This window comes from Muntiacus reevesi, chromosome 13 (assembly GCF_963930625.1).
Source record: "Muntiacus reevesi chromosome 13, mMunRee1.1, whole genome shotgun sequence".
NCBI classification, from domain to species: domain Eukaryota; kingdom Metazoa; phylum Chordata; class Mammalia; order Artiodactyla; family Cervidae; genus Muntiacus; species Muntiacus reevesi.
The window spans coordinates 66,076,738-66,099,331 of NC_089261.1; the positions used below are offsets into that span (position 1 = coordinate 66,076,738).

Consider the following 22,594-nt stretch of genomic DNA (forward strand, 5'->3'; position numbering starts at 1 on the left):
TACTGTTTACATTAATGATAATTGCCTTTCAGTATAGTTTGCATCATTTAAACATCATTTCCACTTCTCCATCCTAGGAATCATGATTTCGGTTAATGGAAAGGCAAAAGCTAATCTGATTTACTGTTTGATTAATAAGAACTTGAGTAGATACTTGCTATTTGAAGCCTGTTCTTTTAAGTCTTTGGTTTAAAAGATAGGGTAGCATTTCATTTCTAGAAATATCCCTAAGGAAGAATTGCTTATAGTCACAATTACTGTGGAAACTCCTTAATTCACCCTGTGAACAGTTTTATCAGTTTCTCTATATTTACTAGTATTTTTCTGTGGCTCCCAGTTTGCTCACTTTTGTCACTTGAACGTCTGATCACCATCCTGGTGCCTGGTTAGAAAACGAGGGGTTTCCATTCTTGGGTGGAAATTGGAGAGTGATCATGGTCATTTGCTCGTTTTTGGCCAGTTGGCTTGCCTTGACTCTGGTGCGTTTAGTGGCCTCTCTGCTCCAAGATGGAGGGAGATGCCGTACTATTTAAGCTGATTTTTCCCCAAAACTTTAGAAGTGTTTTTTTGCTAATTAGGAATATTTAAATTCAAGGGCATTGTATCCTGTAACTCTCCTGCGTTGCCTTTTTGTTTGCATCTGCTCTCCCTGTAGGAATAACTTGACTGTTATCGACATGGTTGGTGTGGAAGGATTCGGGGCGAGAGAGCTCCTAAAAGTGGGTGGAAGACTGCCTGGCGCCGGGGGCTCGCTGCGGTTTAAGGTGCCCGAGTCCACGCTGATGGACTGCCGGCGACGTGAGTCTGCGCGCGCGGTCTGTGTGCACGGCGCTCGGGAAGGGGGCTGGGTGCTGACGCGGAGAGCAAAAGGTGGTTATCAGAGTCTTTAACAATTTACAGTAATTCATTGTACGGATGCAAGTAATTGGATCAGGCAGGTATTTGAGCATATGTAGTCTGGTACCACTTGGTTACAAAACAATAGTTTAGATGTTTAACCCAGCTTAAATAATAGATGGTGGGAGGGGGGAGTATAATGTTAAGTTCCCAATAGCGTTAAAATATAAGCCCAATCGTATGAAACTATTTAGTTTGGTTATCTGTTACCTAATCATAGAGAACCACACCAGTGTAAGTGGAGAGAGGCCTCAGGGAGTGCTGCACGTTGTGCGGTGACGGAAATGCTCTCTGTGTTGTCCAATGCGGCCACCGCGTGCCACACGTGGGTGACGAGTGCTTAAAGTAGAGCTCGCGGGACCGAGAAACTCAGTGTTTAAGTTGGTTTAAAGTGGCCGTATGTGTCTGGTGGCAACTGTGTCAGGCTGTGCAGATTTAGAAATTTAGTTAAGTGTTCCATTAGAAATTTCTAAATTTATAAATGCTTCTAAAGTACTTACATTAGTTTCAAGAACTTCCTCAGGAACTGAGACAAAAGTCAAACTGTAGATATAAAATGTTTCTGGTGAATTCTGTCTTGTTTTCCTACTACTATTTTTAATTTCAGAACACACTGAAGATATTTTAGTGTAACAGTATATTTCCCACGGAGAAAAGTGATTGGTGAAACCATTGGATAACTTGTAGAACTATTTTAATGCCTGTTTGTATTTTTTTTTTAATAAGAAAACTGTTCCAAATGAGCGCTGTCTGAAAAGATTAGCCATTTTGCATTCAAAATCTTCATCAGAGTGTTCTTTAAATCATTCCTTCACTTACTCATTGAATAGTTTAGAGTTGACCTTAAAAGGTAGAATTAAGGAGGAATAGAAAATCTGTGGAACCAGATAAAATGTTAGCCCTAATATGGAACAGATTGTAGATTATGAATATATAGGAATATTTTACAAATTGATACTTCCTCCCTTTTTAAATGCCCAGTATGAAATGTGCTCTCATTTATTTGCAAAGATTTTTCTGCTTTCTGTCCCTCACGTAATGAGAGTTTGAACCATATTTCTCGCGTCTGTGATGCGTTTACGCAGAAGCGCACACACCCTCCTGAGTGGCCGTATTGGGTGTGGAAGGATCCTGGGTGCCTGGTGGCTCGTGGTAAATCCAAACTCGGAGGCTCCTGAGAAGAATGAAATTTTCCACCTTAGCCTTTATTAAATAAAAGAACAAAAGAGGCTTTGGTTACTTTTGGTACCTAGGCAGGTCATTTAACTTAAGAAAAATCTTAATGACTTAAGTGTTTTGATCATATCTTGGTAATATAGCAGCATCTTGAACTGTTCTAGAAATTAGTTAGGAATCTTGCTTTGAGCTTATATTGAATTTTTCTGCATTTTAGTCATGTAGATCATGGTTTGTGAATTCTGTAAATGTTGATTCAGGAAATTATTTTAAATAAATTTTGCAGTTCATGTGTACTAAAATCTCAGTTTCCATCCTCACTAGAACTGAAAGACAGCAAGCAAATTTTATCAATTACAAAGAGCTTTAAGGTTGAGAATATTGGACCACTTCCTATAACTGTGACAGCTCTGAAAATTAATGGGTACAACTGCCAAGGTTATGGATTCGAAGTGCTGGACTGTCATCAGTTTTCCTTGGGCCCCAACACGTCCCGGGACATCAGCATTGTGTAAGCACTGGGTTTCAACTTCATTTCGGGGGTGCATTTACTATATTGTGGGGGAAAAACCTTTTGTCACTGATAAGTGTCTTAAGCTGTTTTCATGTAAGTAGCTGTCTTGTGGAGGTGAGAACTTCTGCTGTCACTGTGATTTTCTTGTCTTGCGCCTGAAGTGAAAACCTTCAGGAGTTCACAAAGATGCCTCCTGCTCTCAGGTTCACCCCGGACTTCACGTCTTCCTGGGTCATCCGCGAGCTGACTCTGGTCACGGCGGCGGGCCTGGAGTTCCGCTTCACTCTCAACGTGACCCTGCCGCACCACCTGCTGCCTCTGTGTGCGGACGTGGTCCCGGGCCCGAGCTGGGAGGAGTCGTTCTGGAGGCTCACCGTCGTCTTCGTTGGGTAGGCCGCCCCGCTCCTCTGCTCCTCCTCTCCAAGGGGGACGCCGTCAGCGGAGCCGGTGGGGATGGATGCTGCCTGGCCGGTCGCAGCACAGGGACTGAGTGGGTCACGCTGCTCTGAGAACCCTGGCAGGACCCAGACGAAGTGGCTCCTGGGGAGCTGTAAGGGAGCAGAGAGCTCAGCGCAGGGGAGCTCGAGGATCTGAGAGAGTAGCAGACCGTTGCGCTCCGTGTATGTTCATTGGCGGTCCCAGGGGAGGATAGAGATGTTGTCTATAACATTTAAGATATATGAACATCACCTATGGCATATGGTGTTATTAGCTTAGGGCACTGGCAGTTTGAGATTAGAAGACTAGAATGACCCTTTCGGATGTGATTTTTATCCTGGAAAAATGTATAAAAATTGAATTGAAATGTCAGACTGATAAATATTCACCTGTTTAGAAATTTTGCTTTTTGAAATTTTGAGACATCAGAAATTTTAATGTTGTACATCTTATAGAATCTGGATAGTGTCTCTCTAGACCTTGCCTGCCACTCATTCCCTTCTGGTAGAGCTTGTCTCTTTAACGGTAGTCAGAACCGGGCAGTAATGAACCTGTTGTTTTTGTCCTCAGTTTGTCCCTGTTGGGTGTGATTTTAATAGCCTTCCAACAAGCACAGTACATTCTGATGGAGTTCATGAAAACGAGACAGAGACAAAACGCCAGCTCCTCTTCACAGCAAAGCACTAGTCCAGTGGACGTGATCAGCCCTCACTCTCACAAGTAAGGATTCTTGTCGTGTGGGTGGGGGACATGGTGGCAGGTCTCACCTTTGGTATTACTTGCTTCTGATTTTATGTTAAGGTGATATGTCTTTAGAATCTGTACAGTTTTGTTCAAGTCAGTGTATGGCAGCTAAGCCATTCCTTCTAGTATTACTAGACTTCATGTGAGGGCTCAGTTTATACCTCGGTGGAGTTTGAATGAAAGGTGAGAAGTCCTTAGTACACCCCTGCCCCCCACCACACTGGCTGCACCCTCTTCCTCCTGGAGTTAGAGAGGAGAGGTTTATTCAGCTTGCCTTCATGTTAAATGTTTTTCTTCTTAAATTCAGAAGCAATTGCAAGAACTTTCTCGATACGTACACCCCCTCCGATAAAGGCCGAGGGAAGAGCTGCCTTCCGGTCAGCAGCCCGCAGAGCAGGATCCAGAATGCGACCAAGAGGAGCCCGGCCACCTACGGCCACTCGCAGAAGAAGCACAAGTGCTCCGTGTACTACGGGGAAGCACAGAGGCAGCGCGGCCGCGGCGAGCGGCACCGGCGCCCCCCTCGGAGGACAGGCCGGCCCCGGCCAAGGAGGATGGGTGCCCCGCAGGGGCGGGCGAGGCCTGGGCGGGCCTCAAGTGTGCCGGGGGCCTGGGCGTCAACCTGCAGAGGAGCTTCGCACTCCCCAAGAGCTTGCTGGGCAAAGACGAGAACACACCCAAAAGCGCAGTTGCTGCCGGTCACCCTTCTTCCGGATGTCACGTGAGGGAGGGCGTGCAGATGTGTATGTTTCCCAAGGAAACGGACTTTCAGATTGCAGAGGGTATAGCGGAGCTCCAGGAGCGAGAGGTCTGTCCGATGAAGACCCTTAAGAGACTGCCTGAGAATCATGTGCCGAGAAATTCCCCTCAGTGCCCGTCAGACTTGCCAGAGGTTTCCAGGGAAAAGTAACGGTAATCTTTTCCTCCTCCCTCGGTGATTCTTCCGTCCCGTCTGTCTGCAGCGCATTCTTAGTGGAATTCGTTTCCTCTGTGACTTTAGTTTGAATTGTGGCTGTGGAATTTTTAATTCATGCTCTAAGTTTTATTAGCACAGGTATAACTATTGAATACTGTTTGCACGACGGAAAGTGTAGGGTGGGACACCAAGCTTTTAGAGCTTTGTGGTTAAGTTTACTTTTTTAGTACATTCCCTGGGATGATGCAAATATCATGTTTTATTGTTGGACACCTATTCCTAAGTATCTTTTATCTTGGCCTTCAGACTGTTTGCAAAGATCACTCAGCCTATGCTTCTGATAGAATGAAACTTGCCAACTTTCTGGGTTAACAGCTGCCCCCAAAGCATGCTGCTCATTGTTGGTTCTTCTCTACTTGTGTGCTTATTTTTGTGTATCCATCTTGACCATTTTAATAAGCACATTTCTGTTCCCTTCAGGAGGCGAATTTTGACACACTTTTTACTCTGGAAGAATTAGTTACCTCTGATCTTACTTGAAACATCTGAATATAAATAAATTCATATTTTTCACTCCTTGATATTATAGAGGAAGTCATGTTTTGGCTGATTCTAACGAGCTTTATGCATTTAGCAGGGGGATTCAGGTGCATTCAGCACCCAGCTGAATGTTAAGTGTTCCCTCAAAGGCAGTTCTAATTGAGAAGGAAGCCGGGGTGCCCTGAGTAGAGCTTGGTTTGGGCCACTTTGCACCGTTCCTGGTGCCCCTTGTCTGCCCTGCTGGCATGGACTCCGTGCAGCAGTGTCTGCTTGAAGGACTCCTGTCCCCGTGGCCTCTCCCCAGCGTGTGAGGGTTTCCTCGGATGACGCGCTCAACTGCGTCTCCATAAAGGCCCAGCGTTGCTTGTCTGAGATGCCAATGGTGGGGCTGTGGGTGCCTGTTCTTCCATTTCTGTCCCAGATGTCCTCTGCAGCTCGGACTACAAAACTCCTGTGCAAAGGGCGACATTTTGCAGTGAGTCTAGCTGAGTATTTCTCATTTCATGCGTCACATAGGCTTGAGAACAGTATTTGACGTAGACTGACTTCACACAAACTTAAGATCAGACTTGTTTCTGGAGATTATTGCTCCACAGGTGCGTCTTCTGTGGCCCATTGTGTCTGTCAGACGTCTGTGTAAATGTGCCTGCTGCGTGCAAGGGCTGTGGTCTTGCAGGTGGATGGATGGACCTTCTGCTGCGTCAGAGCACTTTGAAGGGTGTGGACCCTCAAATGATGTAGTGCCAGTGAGGGTCAGAGGATTCAGATCCATGCTCCTGGATCCTTGTCTGCTTCTGGCTGTTCAGTTCCTGTGGTTGAGCCTAGATGACCATGTAATATCTAATAACATTCAGGAAGAGTGAATAAATGAAATGAAGGAGCCCACAAACATAGAATTTGCTTGTATGATTGTAGATTGTAGATGGCTGTTCCCCCACCCCCAAACCTTTCCGCCCTGTGCAGATGACTGGTGTGTTTCAGCTCAGTCGCTCAGTCATGTCCGACTTTGCGACCCCATGAATCGCAGCACGCCAGGCCTCCTTGTCCATCACCAACTCCCGGAGTTCCCTCAAACTCATGTCCATCGAGTCAGTGATGCCATCCAGCCATCTCATCCTCTGGCGTCCCCTTCTCCTCCTGCCCCCAATCCCTCCCAGCATCAGGGTCTTTTCAAATGAGTCAGATCTTCCCATGAGGTGGCCAAGTACTGGGGCTTCAGCTTCAGCATCAGTCCTTCCAGTGAACACCCAGGACTGATCTCCTTTAGGATGGACTGGTTGGATCTCCTTGCAGTCCAAGGGACTCTCAAGAGTCTTCTCCAACACCGCAGTGCAAAAGCATCAATTCTTCGGTGCTCAGCTTTTCTCACAGTCCAACTCTCACATCCATACATGACCACTGGAAAAACCATAGCCTTGACTAGATGGACCTTTGTTGGCAAAGTAATGTCTCTGCTTTTTAATATGCTATCTAGGTTGGCCATCACTTTCCTTCCAAGGAGTAAGTGTCTTTTAATTTCATGGCTGCAGTCACCATCTGCAGTGATTTTGGAGACCAAAAAAATAAAGTCAGCCACTGTTTCCACTGTTTCTCCGTCTATTTCCCATGAAGTGATGGGACCAGATGCCATGATCTTAGTTTTCTGAATGTTGAGCTTTAAGCCAACTTTTTCCCTCTCCTTTCATCAAGAGACTTTTTAGTTCCTCTTCACTTTCTGCCATAAGGGTGGGTGTCATCTGCATATCTGAGGTTATTGATATTTCTCCAGGCAATCTTGATTCCAGCTTGTGCTTCCTCCAGCCCAGCATTTCTCATGATGTACTCTGCATAGAAGTTAAATAAGCAGGGTGACAGTATAGAGCCTTGATGTACTTCTTTTCCTATTTGGAACCAGTCTGTTGTTCCATGTCCAGTTCTAACTGTTGCTTCCTGACCTGTATACAGGTTTATCAAGAGGCAGGTCTGGTATTCCCATCTCTTTCAGAATGTTTCAGAATCCTAAACTGGTATGTTTAGGATGCTTTAAATGGAAACAAACCTCTCACTTCAAGAATTTTTTGAAACTGCTCTTTGGCTGACTCGTCAGCCTTGTTAAGCAGTATCAGGGTGATTGTTGGTCAGATCAGATCAGAGTTGATGAACACACTTTGGCTTTTTACCATGTTTGTACCAGCAAAGTCAAAGGTGCTAATTCACAGGCCTGTATTTCTCCCCAGAATTAACCTGTCAGCGGGAGGTTCCCCACAGGGAAACCCATTCACTGATGTGTATTTGGTTCTGTGTTCTCTGTACATCGCTATTGTAGGAAAATATCAAAGAGGTTAATAAAGTAAACAAATGGCCTCCCGTTAATTTGTGATTTAAGCATTTTAAAGAATTGAGAATTTTAAAAGTAAGAAAGGACTGAGAAATCTAGGGCAAGAAAATTGTAGTTTAAAGATAGGATATGGGGTTTATGGTAATACTGAGGGCTCAGGGTTCTTTTGTCAGATATTAAAGGATGGCTTTGTGATAAGCTGGCAGATGGTGACAGGCAGGGGAGTCGTCATGTATAAAGAACCAAGAATGAGAAAGCCAAAAGTGTAAGACCCTTCTGACTTTTCACTTCCAACTTGGGAGCATCAGTTTTTTTTTTCTATCTTGAAAAGGATTTCACTTTGCGTTTCCATCTTAAGATCCTTTCTGGGATCTGAAGAACAACTTCAGGCCTGTGAGCGGAACTCAGCCCCCAGGCCTCTTGGGAACTGAGGTAGCACTCCGCTGGAGCCAGGCAGCATCTGGGCCGCGTTCTCGCCATTGCTCCCACAGCACATAGACGGCCTTAGAACACGCCCGGTGACAGGGCAGCCTTTGGGAGGAGGGTCTGGGGAGCTGGCCTGTCTGCCGAGAGTCCTAAAGCGATGCCCTGAACCCGGTGGGGCTCCGGAGCGCCCGATCGTCCTGTCCTGCCTTCTCTCCCCCCGAGGCCATGCTTTCTCTGAGCGTAGCTGCCGTCTGAGAACGGTCTTCTGAGCTGTGTGTTGACGGCTGCGTGCTCACCGTTGTTGTGGAGTGACAGTGTTTTCTGAGTAGCAAAGTGTGCGTCCGTCCCTCTCACGCTCTTTCTCCTGCTTCCTCCTGAGAGGCCCGCAGTAAGTAACAGATTAAACTTGGCGATAGACGTGCAGTCTGCCGAGAGACTCCTCGGGGCTCCGTTTCACACGCTTGCCTTTTGCTGTCAGCCGGTCAAACAGCTGTGGAACAGTGACACCCTCGAAGCGTGTGTTATATGGTCCGGAGTCTCTTGACAATCTGACAGGAGCAGGGCTTTATGTGTACTGTAAATAAGTGACATTTTGAAATATATCTCCTTTCAAATATTTCTGACTATTATTTTTTCAGTATATGATCAAAATAATGTAGACTTAAAGCTGGAGACCAATTGCTCCTGGCCTCAGCGTGATGAAAGAGGAATAGTTGGAAAATTTTTTGTTGTCTCTGCTTGTAATAATATAAGGGATAATGAACTTCTAAATTTAATACCATAAAGCCTTGAAATTAACAGTGCATGGAAGTTTTTAATGAATTGGACAGATACTTACAAAATTTCTGAAATACCAGTGTTTGCAGAAATTAAAAAAATAGTCTCATTTATTTAATACTTACAGATACCAAGAACTAGAAATGAAAATCTAGTGGTTTACTCAAAATACAGCATACAGTTAGATTTGATACAGTAAATCTCTGAGCAGGATTCTGGCCCATTCACTTGTTTCTTTTCTCTGATTGTTCTTTATTTTTTATCTTCCTTTCTATCTTTTATTTTTCTTTTTTATCTCTGTGGCTCAGACATTCCTGCTGTGGCAGAAGAGCATGTGACCCTATGAGTCCGCACTCGTAGTAGGATGCCTTGGGGCGGCTCCATTTTTAGAACCACATATATGCTCACGGTTATTTCTGAATTCTTGCGTATTGTCATGTTAGAGTTTCTGGAAGACTAAATTTGAATTCGTTTTATTGTTGGTCCTGATACACTCCATAGGGTCGCAGAGAGTCCGACACGGCTGAAGCGACTTAACATGCCTGGTTCTTAACCCCCACAGTAGGCATTAGGCATTTTCTGAGAGTCTGTGCTTTATCCCTTTGGATCTTTTCTAAGAAACTTTGATGACTGATATTTTCAGTACTGTCCTTGGCCTGAAGAAAAATTGAGGAAAATAATTTTATCATGAAATAAGGTTCTAGGAAATTCATGCACATTTTTAGAGAATAACTGTCTTCTGGGCACATTGATGGCTTCAGGAACCCGAAGTGATGTCTTTGTGACGTTATTTTCTGTTTTGACCCTGTCTCCCTTGCTCTTGGCTCTTTCTCAACTTCTTTGTGGTGCTGGAATTTTTTTTAATTACTTAATTTTAATGGGAGGCTAATTACTTTGCAGTATTTGTGGTTGTTTTTTCCATACATCAACATGAATTAGCCATGGGTGTACATGTGTCCCCCATCCTGAACCCCCCTCACACCTCCCTCCCCACCCCATCCCTCTGGGTTGGCCCAGAGGTGCTGGATATTTCACCTGTGGGTGTCTCATACCTGATCTGTGTTGCAGAGGATTTCATGTTCCCAGCGTGTTTATAGCTACATAATATTTACATAATTTTCCATTAACAAAATAAAAGAAGACTTACCTTGTAAGTGTTATTGATAAAATGTATGCATCTTGCTTTGAGTGAGGTTGATGTGTAGCTTCAAGGTTGCAGAATCTGGAGGGCATTTGACCGCTCTTGTCTGTGTTGAGAGCCTCGCGCTGCCCCGGGCCCCTCAGCAAGCAGATGACAGCCTGTAGCCTGCTCTGCTGTGATGTGGTTGCAGGCAGGCATCTACACTTCCCCAGATGGCCACGGTGTTATGAGGGATTCTTCCTTAAAGAAGAAAGGGGAAGGTATGAAATCCTTTCTGACTCATATTAGTGTCTTGAGGCCAGTTATCATGGGGTTGAGGTTGGTTTAACTTATTTTGAAGTCAGGGATAGAAGAAGAAATACACTGAGGAATGAGGTTACTTGGAAGAACAGTGGAGGGGTCCCACTTTCGGATGGTTCCTGCTGATGCCGACCTTGCCTCGTGAGTGACTCGAGCTCAGTTCTCCCCCGAGGGTGCTGTTCCCTGGGCAGATGGGCACCTCCTGCAGGAAGACAGCCAGCCCTCCAGCCGTCCGTGTGTCTGTTCGTGATGACCCTTAATATTTTTGTCTTTTCTGGCTGCGTCTTTATAACAGTCAGGGCAGGCAGAGAAGGTGTTTCATTACATATTTAAGAAAACTGCAACTCAGGCAGCTTAAGAGACTTACTTCTGATCATAAAACTGATTAGTATCTGAGTCATGTCCATAACCCAGAATTTTACCTCCTCCTCCAAATTAAAAAAAAAATTGCATGTTAGATCCTGGTCGAGGAAGTAAGGCCCCACAAGCCACACGATGCAGCCAAAAAAAAAAGCTTTGGTAAAATACACAAGCCGAAAGTTACCATCTTAAATTATAAAGCTCAGTGACATTGCATTAAGTCCATTCCTATCATTGTACAACCATCACTGGAAACCGTTGGTTTCCAGAGCTTTTTTATCATTCCAATAAAGCCATCAAGCAGTAACCACCGAACTCTGTTCCCTCCAGTCCCTGGTACCACCATTCTTCTTTTTATCTCAGTGAATTTGACATCTCTAGGTCCCTCAGACAAGTCGGTGCTGCTGCTGCTGCTGCTAAGTCACTTCAGTCGTGTCTGACTCTGTGCGACCCCACAGACGGCAGCCCACCAGGCTCCCCGTCCCTGGAATTCTCCAGGCAAGAACACTAGAGTGGGTTGCCACTTCCTTCTCCAATGCATGAAAGTGAAAAGTGAAAGTGAAGTTGCTCAGTCGTGTCCGACTCTTAGCGACCCCATGGACTGCAGCCTACCAGGCTCCTCTGTCCATGGGATTCTCCAGGCAAGAGCACTGTAAGGATCACACAGTATTTGTCTTGTGACTGGCTTATTTCACTCAGTATAGTGTCTTCCCTTGTGGCTTCCCTGGTGGCTCAGATGGTGAAGAATCTGCCTGCAATGCAGGAGACTCAGGTTTGATCCCTGGGTCAGGAAGATCCCCTGGAGAAGGAAATGGCAACTCACTCTAGTATTCTTGCTTGGAGAATTCCATGGACACAGGAGCCTGGTGGGCTACAGTCCTTGGGATTGCAAAGAGTCAGACACGACTGAGCGACCAACACTTTGACTTGATAATATCGTCAGTGTTCATCCATGTCATGTCATATGTTGGAACTTCATTCCTTTTTTCTCCTACCTTAACCATTTTTGTTTGTATGTTCAGCAGTGCTAGTTATATTTGCATTGCAGTGCGATGAATCATTCCTGTTTAAAGCTAATGGTGTTCCACGGTATTTACCACATTATATTTATCCATCCATTTGTCCGTGCACAAGTTTGGGTTGTTTCTACCTTTTGGCTTTTATGAATAATGCTGCAGTGAATAATGGTGTGTCCCTCCTTGCTCTTCCCATGAACTCTCTTAATGACTGTAGAACTCAATATAAGTGCCTTTTCACCTGCAAACAAGATAAATTTTTAGAGCGTTCATTGTGGATGTCAGAAACAGCCCTTAAGTCTAAGCCTCATTAAATCAAGTGAGATTGTGTGGTGTAGGAAGGAAATTTAACTTTGGGGAATGTGAATGGAAATAATTAGCTAGAAATTGAATCATTTTTATTTATTCAAGGGAATAACCAGCAAGTGCCTGTCAAGAATGAAGTAGACAGTTGTGAAACTTTGAAAAAGGTTGACACAAAGTCTTCTTCAGAGAAGAAGATTCACAAAGCAGCTAAAGAAGACGGATGTTCTGAGAAGCAGGACATACCTTCAGTCGAGGTCTGTATCCATTTTTTTCTTGCCTTTTAGAACAAAACCCAGTTTTAGGACTTCAAGTTGCAAATATCTATGTAATAACTGTACATTTGTATTTCATACTTTTCAAAGAGGATCGTTACATATTTTGATTTCACATGGATAATTGGTGAGGTTGATGTATTCAGAAAGTTCATCTTCTAATTATATAGGAAATACTAAAATAATTTTTGATGACATCAGATAGCTTTTATTTGCAAGAGAAGCTGTTCTTAAGCAAAATGGGTTAGCTGCTGGGTAAAAATGGCAGAGTAGAACCAGATCACATCTATCTTCTCTCTAATTGTTACCCAACAATTTTTAGGTATATTTTTAGGGCAAAATCTTTTTAGGGCAAAATCTTGCTGGTTTAGAAGCACAAGCCAGTGTCCCACAGGAGAGGGATGCCTGTCCAGCTTCAGTGTGTGGGCTCTGGCAGGACAGACTCCCAGAAGAAAGAGCACAGCTTGGGTACTGTCCCACCGTGTGGACCACTGCAAAGTGTCTAAAAGGCAGAACCCAGCCTGTATCTGATAGGAACCAAAGTTCCCAGATAAAGGTGGGAAAGGGATTTAGGAGAATTTATCTGCTTTACCTCAGAATAGAGCTGTCTGTGTATTAGCACAAGCACAGTGGAAAAAATAGCATTGCAACTATGCCGATATACTGTAGGAAGAATGAAGAGAAGGAATAGAACATACCAAAAACAGACCAAGGTTCTAATTTAGATGAAAACCTATCCAGAGACATGAAGGGAACTTTGAGAACACCTCACACAGTAGACTATGAATTCAGTAAAACACAGGCTTTGAAAGGCAAATTAATAGGTGAGAATGTAGTTGGAAGAGGTGTATGACAGTGGCTGAAAATTGATTTATTGAGCTGAAGGAAAGGCTTAGAGATAACCAGAGTGAACGTGGAGGAAAAATTTTAAGAGATTGAAGATTTTAGGGAAAAGATGATAATAGATAGGGGGACAAAGACAAAAATAGTCCAATGTAAAAGAATGATTGTCTCAGTCAGTGGCCCAACAATGGATCAGAAAAGTATTCAGTGATGTAATAGAAGAAAAATTTCCTAATGTGATGGTAAAACTGAGTTTAAAGATTCAGAGACACACTGTGTACACCAGAAATGCTGATCTGTGATAATAAACATAGGCACATCCTGGTTAAGGTGTTGAACGTAAAGCTTAAAGAATTGTGCAGAAAAGACGGGAAATAAATATACATATTTCTATGGCTGATTGATGTTGATATATGGCAGAAACCAATACAATATTGTAAAGCAATCACTCTCCAATTAAAAAAAATTTTTTTTAAGAAAAGGCAGGAAAAATCAGACACACACCAAGGTTTGCCTCAGGCTTTGTAGAAGCATCTAACATCTGAGAGCAGAAGAGTTCTCTCCTTGAGACAGTGAAAATGTGAATGCGAACATTATGTCCAGAGAACCTGGCACTCATGCTCAAAGGCAATAAACATGCATCTGTAAATGCAAATGCACTTGGCAGCCTTGCTTGAAAAATGAAGTTAGTGAAATTTAGGCACCCAAGATAAAAGTATAGATAGACTCAGGATCGAGGAAGCTGTGTTAAGGATCTTTTGAGGTTTCTGTCCATTTTATATCCAGAACTAAGGCTGAACAGTTGTCGATTATGATTGTAGAACAGAAATCAAATATTAAAACTTGAATGAAGCAGAAATAGTAATAAAATCAGCAAAAACAGGAGGCGGGATTGAAAGGTGAGTGTAAAGTAAGTTTTAATTTTCTCTTTCTTGGTAGCAAGCCAAATCTGTGCGAAACTGAAGCATGTAGTTTATTTATTTTTTTAATTTTATTTTATTAGTTGGAGGCCAATTACTTCACAACATTTCAGTGGGTTTTGTCATACATTGACACGAATCAGCCATAGAGTTACACGTATTCCCCGTCCCGATCCCCCCTCCCACCTCCCTCTCCACCCGACTCCTCTGGGTCCTCCCAGTGCACCAGGCCCGAGCACTCGTCTCATGCATCTCACCTGGGCTAGTGATCTGTTTCACCATAGATAATATACATGCTGTTCTTTCGAAACATCCCACCCTCACCTTCTCCCACAGAGTGCAAAAGTCTGTTGTGTACTTCTGTGTCTCTTTTTCTGTTTTGCATATAGGGTTATCATTACCATCTTTCTAAATTCCATATATATGTGTTAGTATGCTGTAATGTTCTTTATCTTTCTGGCTCACCTCACTCTGTATAATGGGCTCCAGTTTCGTCCATCTCATTAGAGCTGATTCAAATGAATTCTTTTTAACGAACAAGACAAGGGTGCCCACTCTCACCACTACTATTCAACATAGTCTTGGAAGTTTTGGCCACAGCAATCAGAGCAGAAAAAGAAGTAAAAGGAATCCAGATAGGAAAAGAAGAAGTGAAACTCTCGCTGTTTGCAGATGACATGATCCTCTACATAGAAAACCCTAAAGACTCTTCCAGAAAATTACTAGAGCTGATCAATGAATATAGTAAAGTTGCAGGATATAAAATTAACACACAGAAATCCCTTGCATTCCTATATACTAACAATGAAAAAACAGAGAAATTAAGGAAACAATACCATTCACCATAAAAAGAATAAAATACTTAGGAGTATATGTACCTAAAGAAACAAAAGACCTGTACATAGAAAACTATAAAACACTGATGAAAGAAATCAAAGAGGACACAAACAGATGGAGAAACATACCGTGTTCATGGATTGGAAGAATCAATATTGTCAAAATGGCTATTCTACCCAAAGCAATCTATAGATTCAATGCAATCCCTATCAAGCTACCAACGGTATTTTTCACAGAACTAGAACAAATAATTTCACAATTTGTATGGAAATACAGAAAACCACGAATAGCCAAAGTAATCTTGAGAAAGAAGAATGGAACTGGAGGAATCAACCTGCCTGACTTCAGACTCTACTACAAAGCCACAGTCATCAAGACAGTATGGTACTGGCACAAAGACAGAAATATAGATCAGTGGAACAGAATGAAGCATGTAGTTTAAAAGGGTGAGAACCTACAAAAATCTGTTTCACTGTCTTTCTCTTAACCTTAGAGATATCCTTAAGGAATTAATATATCATGTGGAAAAGAAACATTTATTGAAAGTTGGCATTCCTTTGGTTCTGCTTGATTTTCTTCTGTTAAGTTCAAATAAAATTGAACCTTAAAGTTTTATTTAAAAACAGTGCATGATCTTAGTTTTCTAAATTACTCCCATCATCTGTCCTGCCACCCTTATGTAAGTATAGGTTTTAAAAAGACATTTTAAAAAATAAGGTTTGCGAAATAATCAATGGGAGAACTGGGTTATTTCTCAGGGGTGGGATTTTGCATGATTTCTTTTTTTTCCTTCTTTATGCTATTCTGTTTTTGCTTAAACTCTATAAAAAGCATGAATTTTTCACTGAAGTAAATGAGTGTGATACCAAATAAGAAAATCTCAGACATTCCAAACCAGGAATCTGTGGTCTGTTGAGAAAGACAAGGTATTTCCATGTAGTCAAGTGCTCAGGTCAGTGCGTGGTCGCAGGGGTTGCAGAGGTGGGAACGTCGGCTTAGGCTGCAGGGCCGTGGAAGCCCCGAGGAGGAAGGAGCTTGTGCGGAGAGGCTGGGGACGGCAGACGGGCACCCGGCGCACGGGGCCCTGCGGCGCGGTGGGGAGCCACAGCGAGGGCCTGTCTGACCCGGAAGCAGCTCAGTCAGGAGGGGAAGTGGCGGGGAGGGCAGAGTCAGAGTCTGGCCAGCTTGCCAAGACCTCTCAGGCCAACTCAAAGTTTAGATTTCAGTCCCTGCATCTCAGTTGGAGACAATGAAGTAAGTGAGCACAGGCCCTGGGAAGGGAATTCCAGGATCAAGTTTTTAAAAGCACTCTGGCCCAAACAAAAAGCCTCTTTGGAGGATTTGGCCAGAGGGTGGCCCGTTTGGGGACCTTGCTGCGAATCTTGGGAGAGCTGTTGAAGGGTTCTGCCCTGGGCAGGGGGCGGGGGTGGGGGTGGGGCGGGTAGGGAAGGATAACATATGGAAAACAACCTGCAGGCTGCCTTCTTGAAGGTCGTGATTGAGTATATTTAAATTCAGTTTCATAAAGTTGGGCAAAGTGCCTGTAATGAAGAGCCAGTGTGGTGGTTTAGCAAGTACTCGAATGAATGTGTGAATAGGGCATTTCTGCAGGATCTGTCCGGGTGTTTCGGAGGCAGGTTGGGGAGGGCAGGGATGGGTCCGGCTCTGTGCTCACCAGGAGGCTGTTCCTCTGCTGGGAGGTGCGATGTAATCAAGGCGGGCTTGGCAGGAGCAGGGGTACAGGATGGCACAGTGTGGAAGAGAGACCTCAGGACTTCCGAGGACCTGAGTGCTTGAAGGAAAGGAGCTATCTTTTCTTGCAGAGCCATTTGCAAAAATAGCTCCAGGGTTTTAAGTCTGGGGAACTAGAATGTGGGGAATTGGGACTTCCCCCATGATGCGTTCATGTTCATCTCAGGGCAGTGTTGCCTAGTGGTTTAGCGGCATGGGTTTTTTGTTTTTGTTCTTTTTTTGCAGCTGGTATGAATCCAGCCCAACTCTTACTCCTTAACGTTGGGTGAGTTACTCAACATTGCAGTTTCCTCATATGAAACGTGAGAGTAGTGATAGTATTCCTACCTCTTAGGGTCTTGAGGATTGGAGGAGTGGTGCGTGCTTAGGACAGCAGCCCTTGGGAAGCACTGCCCAGTAGTTGGAATCAAGGAGGTGACAGGTGTGACTGTGATCGCTGCCATCAGAGGGGAGGCCAGACGGGCATGGCGGTGCCTCAGGGGTGGCAGGTACGGAGCTGGAGCCGCCGCTGCGAGGCAGGCCCTGGAGAAGGGAGTGTATGTATTCTGACCTGGAGAATACCATGGACTGGAGAAAATACCCCTGGAGTTCAAGGGGCTGCAAAGAGTTGGACAAGACTGAGCAAGCTTCACTTCACTAGAAAATACCAAGCAGTAGAATTGAACCTACTGTATTTTAAGATAACCTGGAAGCATGGTGTAAAGCTGAGAAAATTCCTACTGGCTGAAGTCTGGTATTAGTTTTGTTGCTAAGCAGTGTCTGACTCTGTGACCCCATGAACTGCAGCATGCTAGGCTTCCCTTACCTTTGAGTTTGCTCAAAGTTGTGTTCATTGAGTCAGTACAATGAGCTTTCTCAACTTCTACAACTGTATATTTTGGATCCATTTTTATTTAATATTTATACTCTCAAATGGACTTACTTTTATTTGGATCAAACCCTCCTTGTAGTGGGATCCAGCCCACTACAGTGCAATGAAGCATGTGTCCGGGAGGGACTCTGTCCCCGTGGAGGTTAGCACTGAAGGGTGATGTGCGCTCTCGGATGCGGGCACGGAGGCCAGCGGCCTGAGTCTGCTTGACGGGAGAGCGGAGCAGGCAGACAGCAGGCGAGCCTGCCGGGCCGCGGGGACAGGGTGCACGGTCAAGAGCAGAAGTCGAGTCCGTGGACCTGGGGGAGAAGGGACTGGACGCAGCTGGGAACAGGACGCTGTGCTGCCCTGCGGCGAAGCGGAGGCTGACTCCAAGGGCTGCCGACCCCGCTGCCCCCTGGCCGTGTGTCCTGGGTGGTGGTGGGGAGCGGATCCCGGCAGGGCCTTGAGTGCAGGGCCGCCAGGCTGGAGGTGTGGCCCTGCCTGCGCGTGGGGCCGCTGTGCCCCCTGCCCCGCCCCCAGCCACAGAGCCTCCCCGGCTCCCGTCCAGACTCGTCCTCTGCGACGGAGCCCGGACGCTCCTTGGACCCCGGTCCAGGGCTTGTGTCGGCTCCGCCTCCCCTCCCTGCTCCGTGCAGGCAGCGGGCTCCGCGGGGGCCGCACTGGGGCCGAGAGTCTGGGGGCTCGGGCCGGGCTCAGGGGTCCGAGGCCCCTCACAGTCGCTGAGCGGCTTTCCGGGGCAGCGGGGCTGGGGGTGGGCTGTGGGCGGTCCTCTCTGTTGGCTCTGGGGCCTGCTCTTTATTTAAACCCCTTGAGTGTACTTTCCATTTCGTTGTTCGCTTGGAGAAAATCATTCTCGGCAAACACGTCCCTGAGTGCAGGGCTCAGTGTTTGTTTTTCTTGCGCATTCTTGGGGCCTAACTTTGCAGCTTAGAAGATTGTATAAATCTGTCTATAGCACATGGGGAACATTCCTCCAGATTTATTGGCGAAGGAGGTTGAAGCCCAGATTTGGGAGCCACAAACCAAATTTTAGTCCCAGCACTGGCTGTTTATTTTCTTGTAAGCAGATCTCCACCCCCTGCTTAGAAAAGGAATTCATGACTATTATAGAAGCGTAAAGAAGGGAGGAAAAGATGTGTCCAGAATGGATCGCTTTTCGCATTTTTCTGTATTCTCTTGCTTCTCTGTGCAAGCATTGAAAAACTCGGGATAATTATATTATTGTGTACACGGAGCTTTGTTGTAATGTCATAATTTTGAATTTTCTCGTGTTAGAAATTAATGAGGAACTTTGTTTTCAATGGTTACATAACATTCCATCACTGAATTGTGCTGTAATTGAAACCATTTCCCTGCAGTTGAACATTAGAGTTGTTTGCAGCTTTTTATTTTCATAAATAACAGTGTGGTGAACTAAGTCTGGCCTGTATAGCTGGTGTATCCTTGCTATAGATTTCTAGAAATAGAGTTAAAGAGGATCAGCTGTCAGGGTCCGCCCTGTGTGCCTCCAGCGTGCCCTCAGAAAGAGGGTGCCTGTCTCCCTTCATGCAGGGTACGTGACGATGGTCCTGAACTCCGGTCTCAGCAGCACTGTTCTTTGGCAAAATCTTGGTCAGTGGGATAGGTAAACAATTGCATTTTTTCATTTCAGCTTGCATCTCTTACTAGAGAAAAGTAAGGATTTTCCTTCATTCTTTTTGTAAAATTCTGAAAAGCACAAGATACCATTATCCAAGATCCTACCACTGACATTTTGTAAAATGTGTACTTTGTCTGAGTTAAGATGGGAATGTCTACGCCAGTTTCGCTTGCCCTGCTGAGAGAGACAGGAGACACATGCTGTTACGCGCACTGCCCCACCCCTAGCCTGCCCCTGTCTGCAGGCGTAAACACACAGTGTGAGCACATGTGTGTTTTTAAAGCCAAAATGGAAAGATGAGATACAAGTTGGTCTATGATTTGTCTTTTCTAACAACATCCTTTATTAAATATTTTGGAGGAAGTCTTCCTGCTTTTGGCCTTCTGTTGCTTCTGTGAACTTGCGTTTCATGTCCTTTTGTCCACTTCTCTGTTGAATGTGTTTTTTCCCCCGTTGTTTTCTTTGAAAACATAGGTGAAGGTGTTAACTCTTTGTCAAATAGTAGAACGATTTTTTCCCTTAGTTTGCCCTTCCCTCCTTTTATTTGACTTACGTACAGTAGCTTTAAGAATGTCTTTGTGCAGTCTGTGATTTCTTTTTTATTTCTTCCCTTGCCTTCATTATTAAAGCTTAGGAAACCTTATTTCCCCACCCTGTGATCAGTTGGTTGTCCCTTATTCAGGAAGATCAGGTAATTCAACAGTGACGATGATAGCTCAGTCTATGGACACTGCCTGCTTCGTGTGGCGTACTTGAAGCCTCACGACAGCCTTTTGGAAGACTTGGGAAACTGAGGCAGAGGGAGGTAAAGCTACTTGCCCAAGATACCTGAGCCTGTCACACAGAGTGGGGATCAGGTCAGGCGGTTCAGCCTCAGAGACTCTTAATTTCAGATCTGCATGGACCCTTCAGACCCTGGTTAGCCCTGCCTCCTCACCACCAGAAACCAAAGACCCACTGTCCTGTCTTCCTCCCGTTTCCTGACAAGTCTGTAGCTTTGGTTCCCCTCAGCTCCATCTGCAGCCTCAACTGCTGACGTGTCCTCCCCTAGCTGCCTCTGGCCACTGCCTCTGCACCACCTGATGCTTCTCTGACACACAGACAGACACACATGCACCCTCTCCCCGGCCGCTCCTGTGTTTGCTGCACCCTGCTTCTGTGCCGCTCCATCCACACCGTGGCCAGCATGTCCCCGCTCTCCTGAAGCTCACCCCCCTGAAGCTCACTGCCCTGAAGCTCACTGCCCTGAAGCTTACTCTCCTGAAGCTCACTCTCCTGAAGCTCACAGGCAGCCCTCGCTCTGGGCTGGCCCTCCAGCGCTCCCCTCTTGTGAGCCACGCCGCAGCTCCCCAGGTTTCGTGGAGAAGACGGCCATGGGGGCAGAGCGGCTCCAGCCCCGCTCACCCTTCTGGCTCCATTAGAAGCTGGCCCTTCACGTGTGGGTGACCCTGGGACAGAAAGGCTCAGATCCCCGCTGTGTTGTGTATTTCCAACTTGTGCTGGGGTAGGGGGAGAGTGAGGTGGGGAGAAGCCGGCTTTTCCCTTACCCCACCAAAAGCTGGAAAGAGAGCAATACTCAAATAAATGTGGTTTGTATTTGATGTTTAAAATCGCATCTTCTGTGACCACACATCTTTAGTGTGTCTAGTTTAGAACTTTTTAGCATTAAGTCCAATAGGATAGGACTTTGTGTGTTTGACTTGCCATGTTTTAAAAGTACTCTCAGAATCAGGAAAAATACTTATTTGAAGGGGAAAATAGAGGTTAAAGATAGCAAAAATACCATAATCCCACCACATATGCAGTTTAAAAATATCATTTTATTTCTAGTGTTCATTTATGGTAGTGATATCTATCATATTTCTTTGATAGATACATGAGGCTTTCACTGCCCCAGACATGTAACATGCAGGCATCGAAAACCTTTTATTTTTCTTCTGCTTTAAAGGGACAGCATGGTAGAAGGAAGAAGAAAAAGTTTTAGAGGACATTAAAGAGATGAGCTACTTAAAAAATTTAAAGGGCAAGGGGACCCCTCCTCCCCTTGGGCCTGTTAGAAAAATGTGCAGAAAATGTGACCATGCCTCACATTTAAAGGACTTCTCAGGTGGCTCAGTGGTAAAGAATCTGCGTGCCAATGCAGGAGCCTCAGGAAACACGGGTTTGATCCCTGGGTCGAGAAGATCCTCTGGAGGAGGAAATGACAGCTCACTCCAGTATTTTTGTCTGGAAAATCCCATGGACAGAGGAGCCTGGTGGGCTACAGTCCTTGGGGTCACAAAGAGTTGGACACGACTGAGCACGCATGCCCTTCAACATTTGAAAGAGGAAAAAACCCAAATTTTAAAAATTGATATATGTGTATGTCTCATGCTAAATTAAGTTTTTCAGAACCACATTTAAAAACATCAAGCATATTCTTGGTTTTACTTACTTGAAAAGCTTAAACTAGTTTGGAGTATTCTCTGGAGTTTTGGCTGTTCTCCTGAAGTTCATTTATAAACAAATAAAAACATAAATACACAAATTACTCCTCTAAGTTGAGTTTTTACATGACTTTTCTTCAGTAGTAATTCATGTGAATTGCACATACCAAATAAACAGGTGAAGGTCAGGATTTATTGCTGCTGAGGTTAACAGCAAGCTGACCATAAATTGCTAACAGATGTTTTTCCTTTATACCCCCTGAGAAATTTTATAGGCACAGTTTGTGTTTTTTTTTTTTTTTTTTCTTTTCTTTTTGCAGAGGTTGAAGGAGGTAGAAAAAGAAAGGAAATGAAAACAGACTAGAGATTGAGAAATATATGTCCTCAGTTTTCACTAGTTCTGGAATGTTCTGAATTCAGATGGGGTTAGTCTTCAAATGCTAAAATCACACAGAGGTTCTTCTGTGTGTTAGAAAGGTGAAGACTTTACTAACATTTTCTTTTTTTCCTCTTTAGCAAGAAGATCCTTATAGGAAGAAGGCACTTCAGGAGAAGAAAGAAGGAAATGTACAGAATTTAAATTGGAATAAAAATCGAATGTGCAGAAAAAATAAAAAGAGGGGTGCTGCCCAGGTCTTGAGGTGTGTAATTTTTACAATCCCTTTAAGTTTTCATCCATTGTTTACTTTGTAATTTTACATTTAGCTGTTACCTTCCAATCTTATTTTTGTTGAGTTGGATTCAATAATGTGAGAGAGTAGATATTTGCATTTTGAGAGGAAAATATGTTGTGAAATTAATATTCTTAAAATTAACATACCTCTGTTTATTTTTATTGTTGTTGGAAAGCCCCTTAAAATGAACAAATTTTAAAAATTTTAGTTGGTAAAATGCAAAAAGCCATGGAAGGTTTTAGGGGAAAAGCATAGCCATTCCACCTCACCAGGGCCTTTGTTCTGCCTATGAAGTGACAGGGAGCAGGTGGTGGAGAAAGCCCAGGGCTTACCTTCCCAGCCTGACCCTGAGCTGTCTGGGCTGCCTGGGGTCCTGTTAATGAGAGAGAACACCCCATGCTTCGGATCTTCTGCTCCGTCTTGTAGAAGGAAGGTTCCTCCACTGCAGGAAGGGAGGTGCCGATACTACGAGGTTGGCCTGTGCCAAGA

The 22,594-nt window shown here is 44.6% G+C and overlaps 1 protein-coding gene across 1 annotated transcript in view; it reads left to right on the top strand.

Annotated features, from left to right (window-relative positions):
- TMEM131L (transmembrane 131 like) overlaps window positions 1-22,594 on the top strand; it is a 174,461-nt gene that overhangs the window by 135,835 nt on the left and 16,032 nt on the right. The window contains 11 exon segments of the mRNA XM_065903804.1: window positions 656-798; window positions 2,398-2,584; window positions 2,791-2,976; window positions 3,596-3,745; window positions 4,077-4,242; window positions 4,244-4,302; window positions 4,304-4,676; window positions 5,530-5,607; window positions 6,189-6,195; window positions 11,974-12,122; window positions 21,948-22,072. Coding sequence (XP_065759876.1) covers window positions 656-798; window positions 2,398-2,584; window positions 2,791-2,976; window positions 3,596-3,745; window positions 4,077-4,242; window positions 4,244-4,302; window positions 4,304-4,676; window positions 5,530-5,607; window positions 6,189-6,195; window positions 11,974-12,122; window positions 21,948-22,072 — 1,623 coding nt within the window.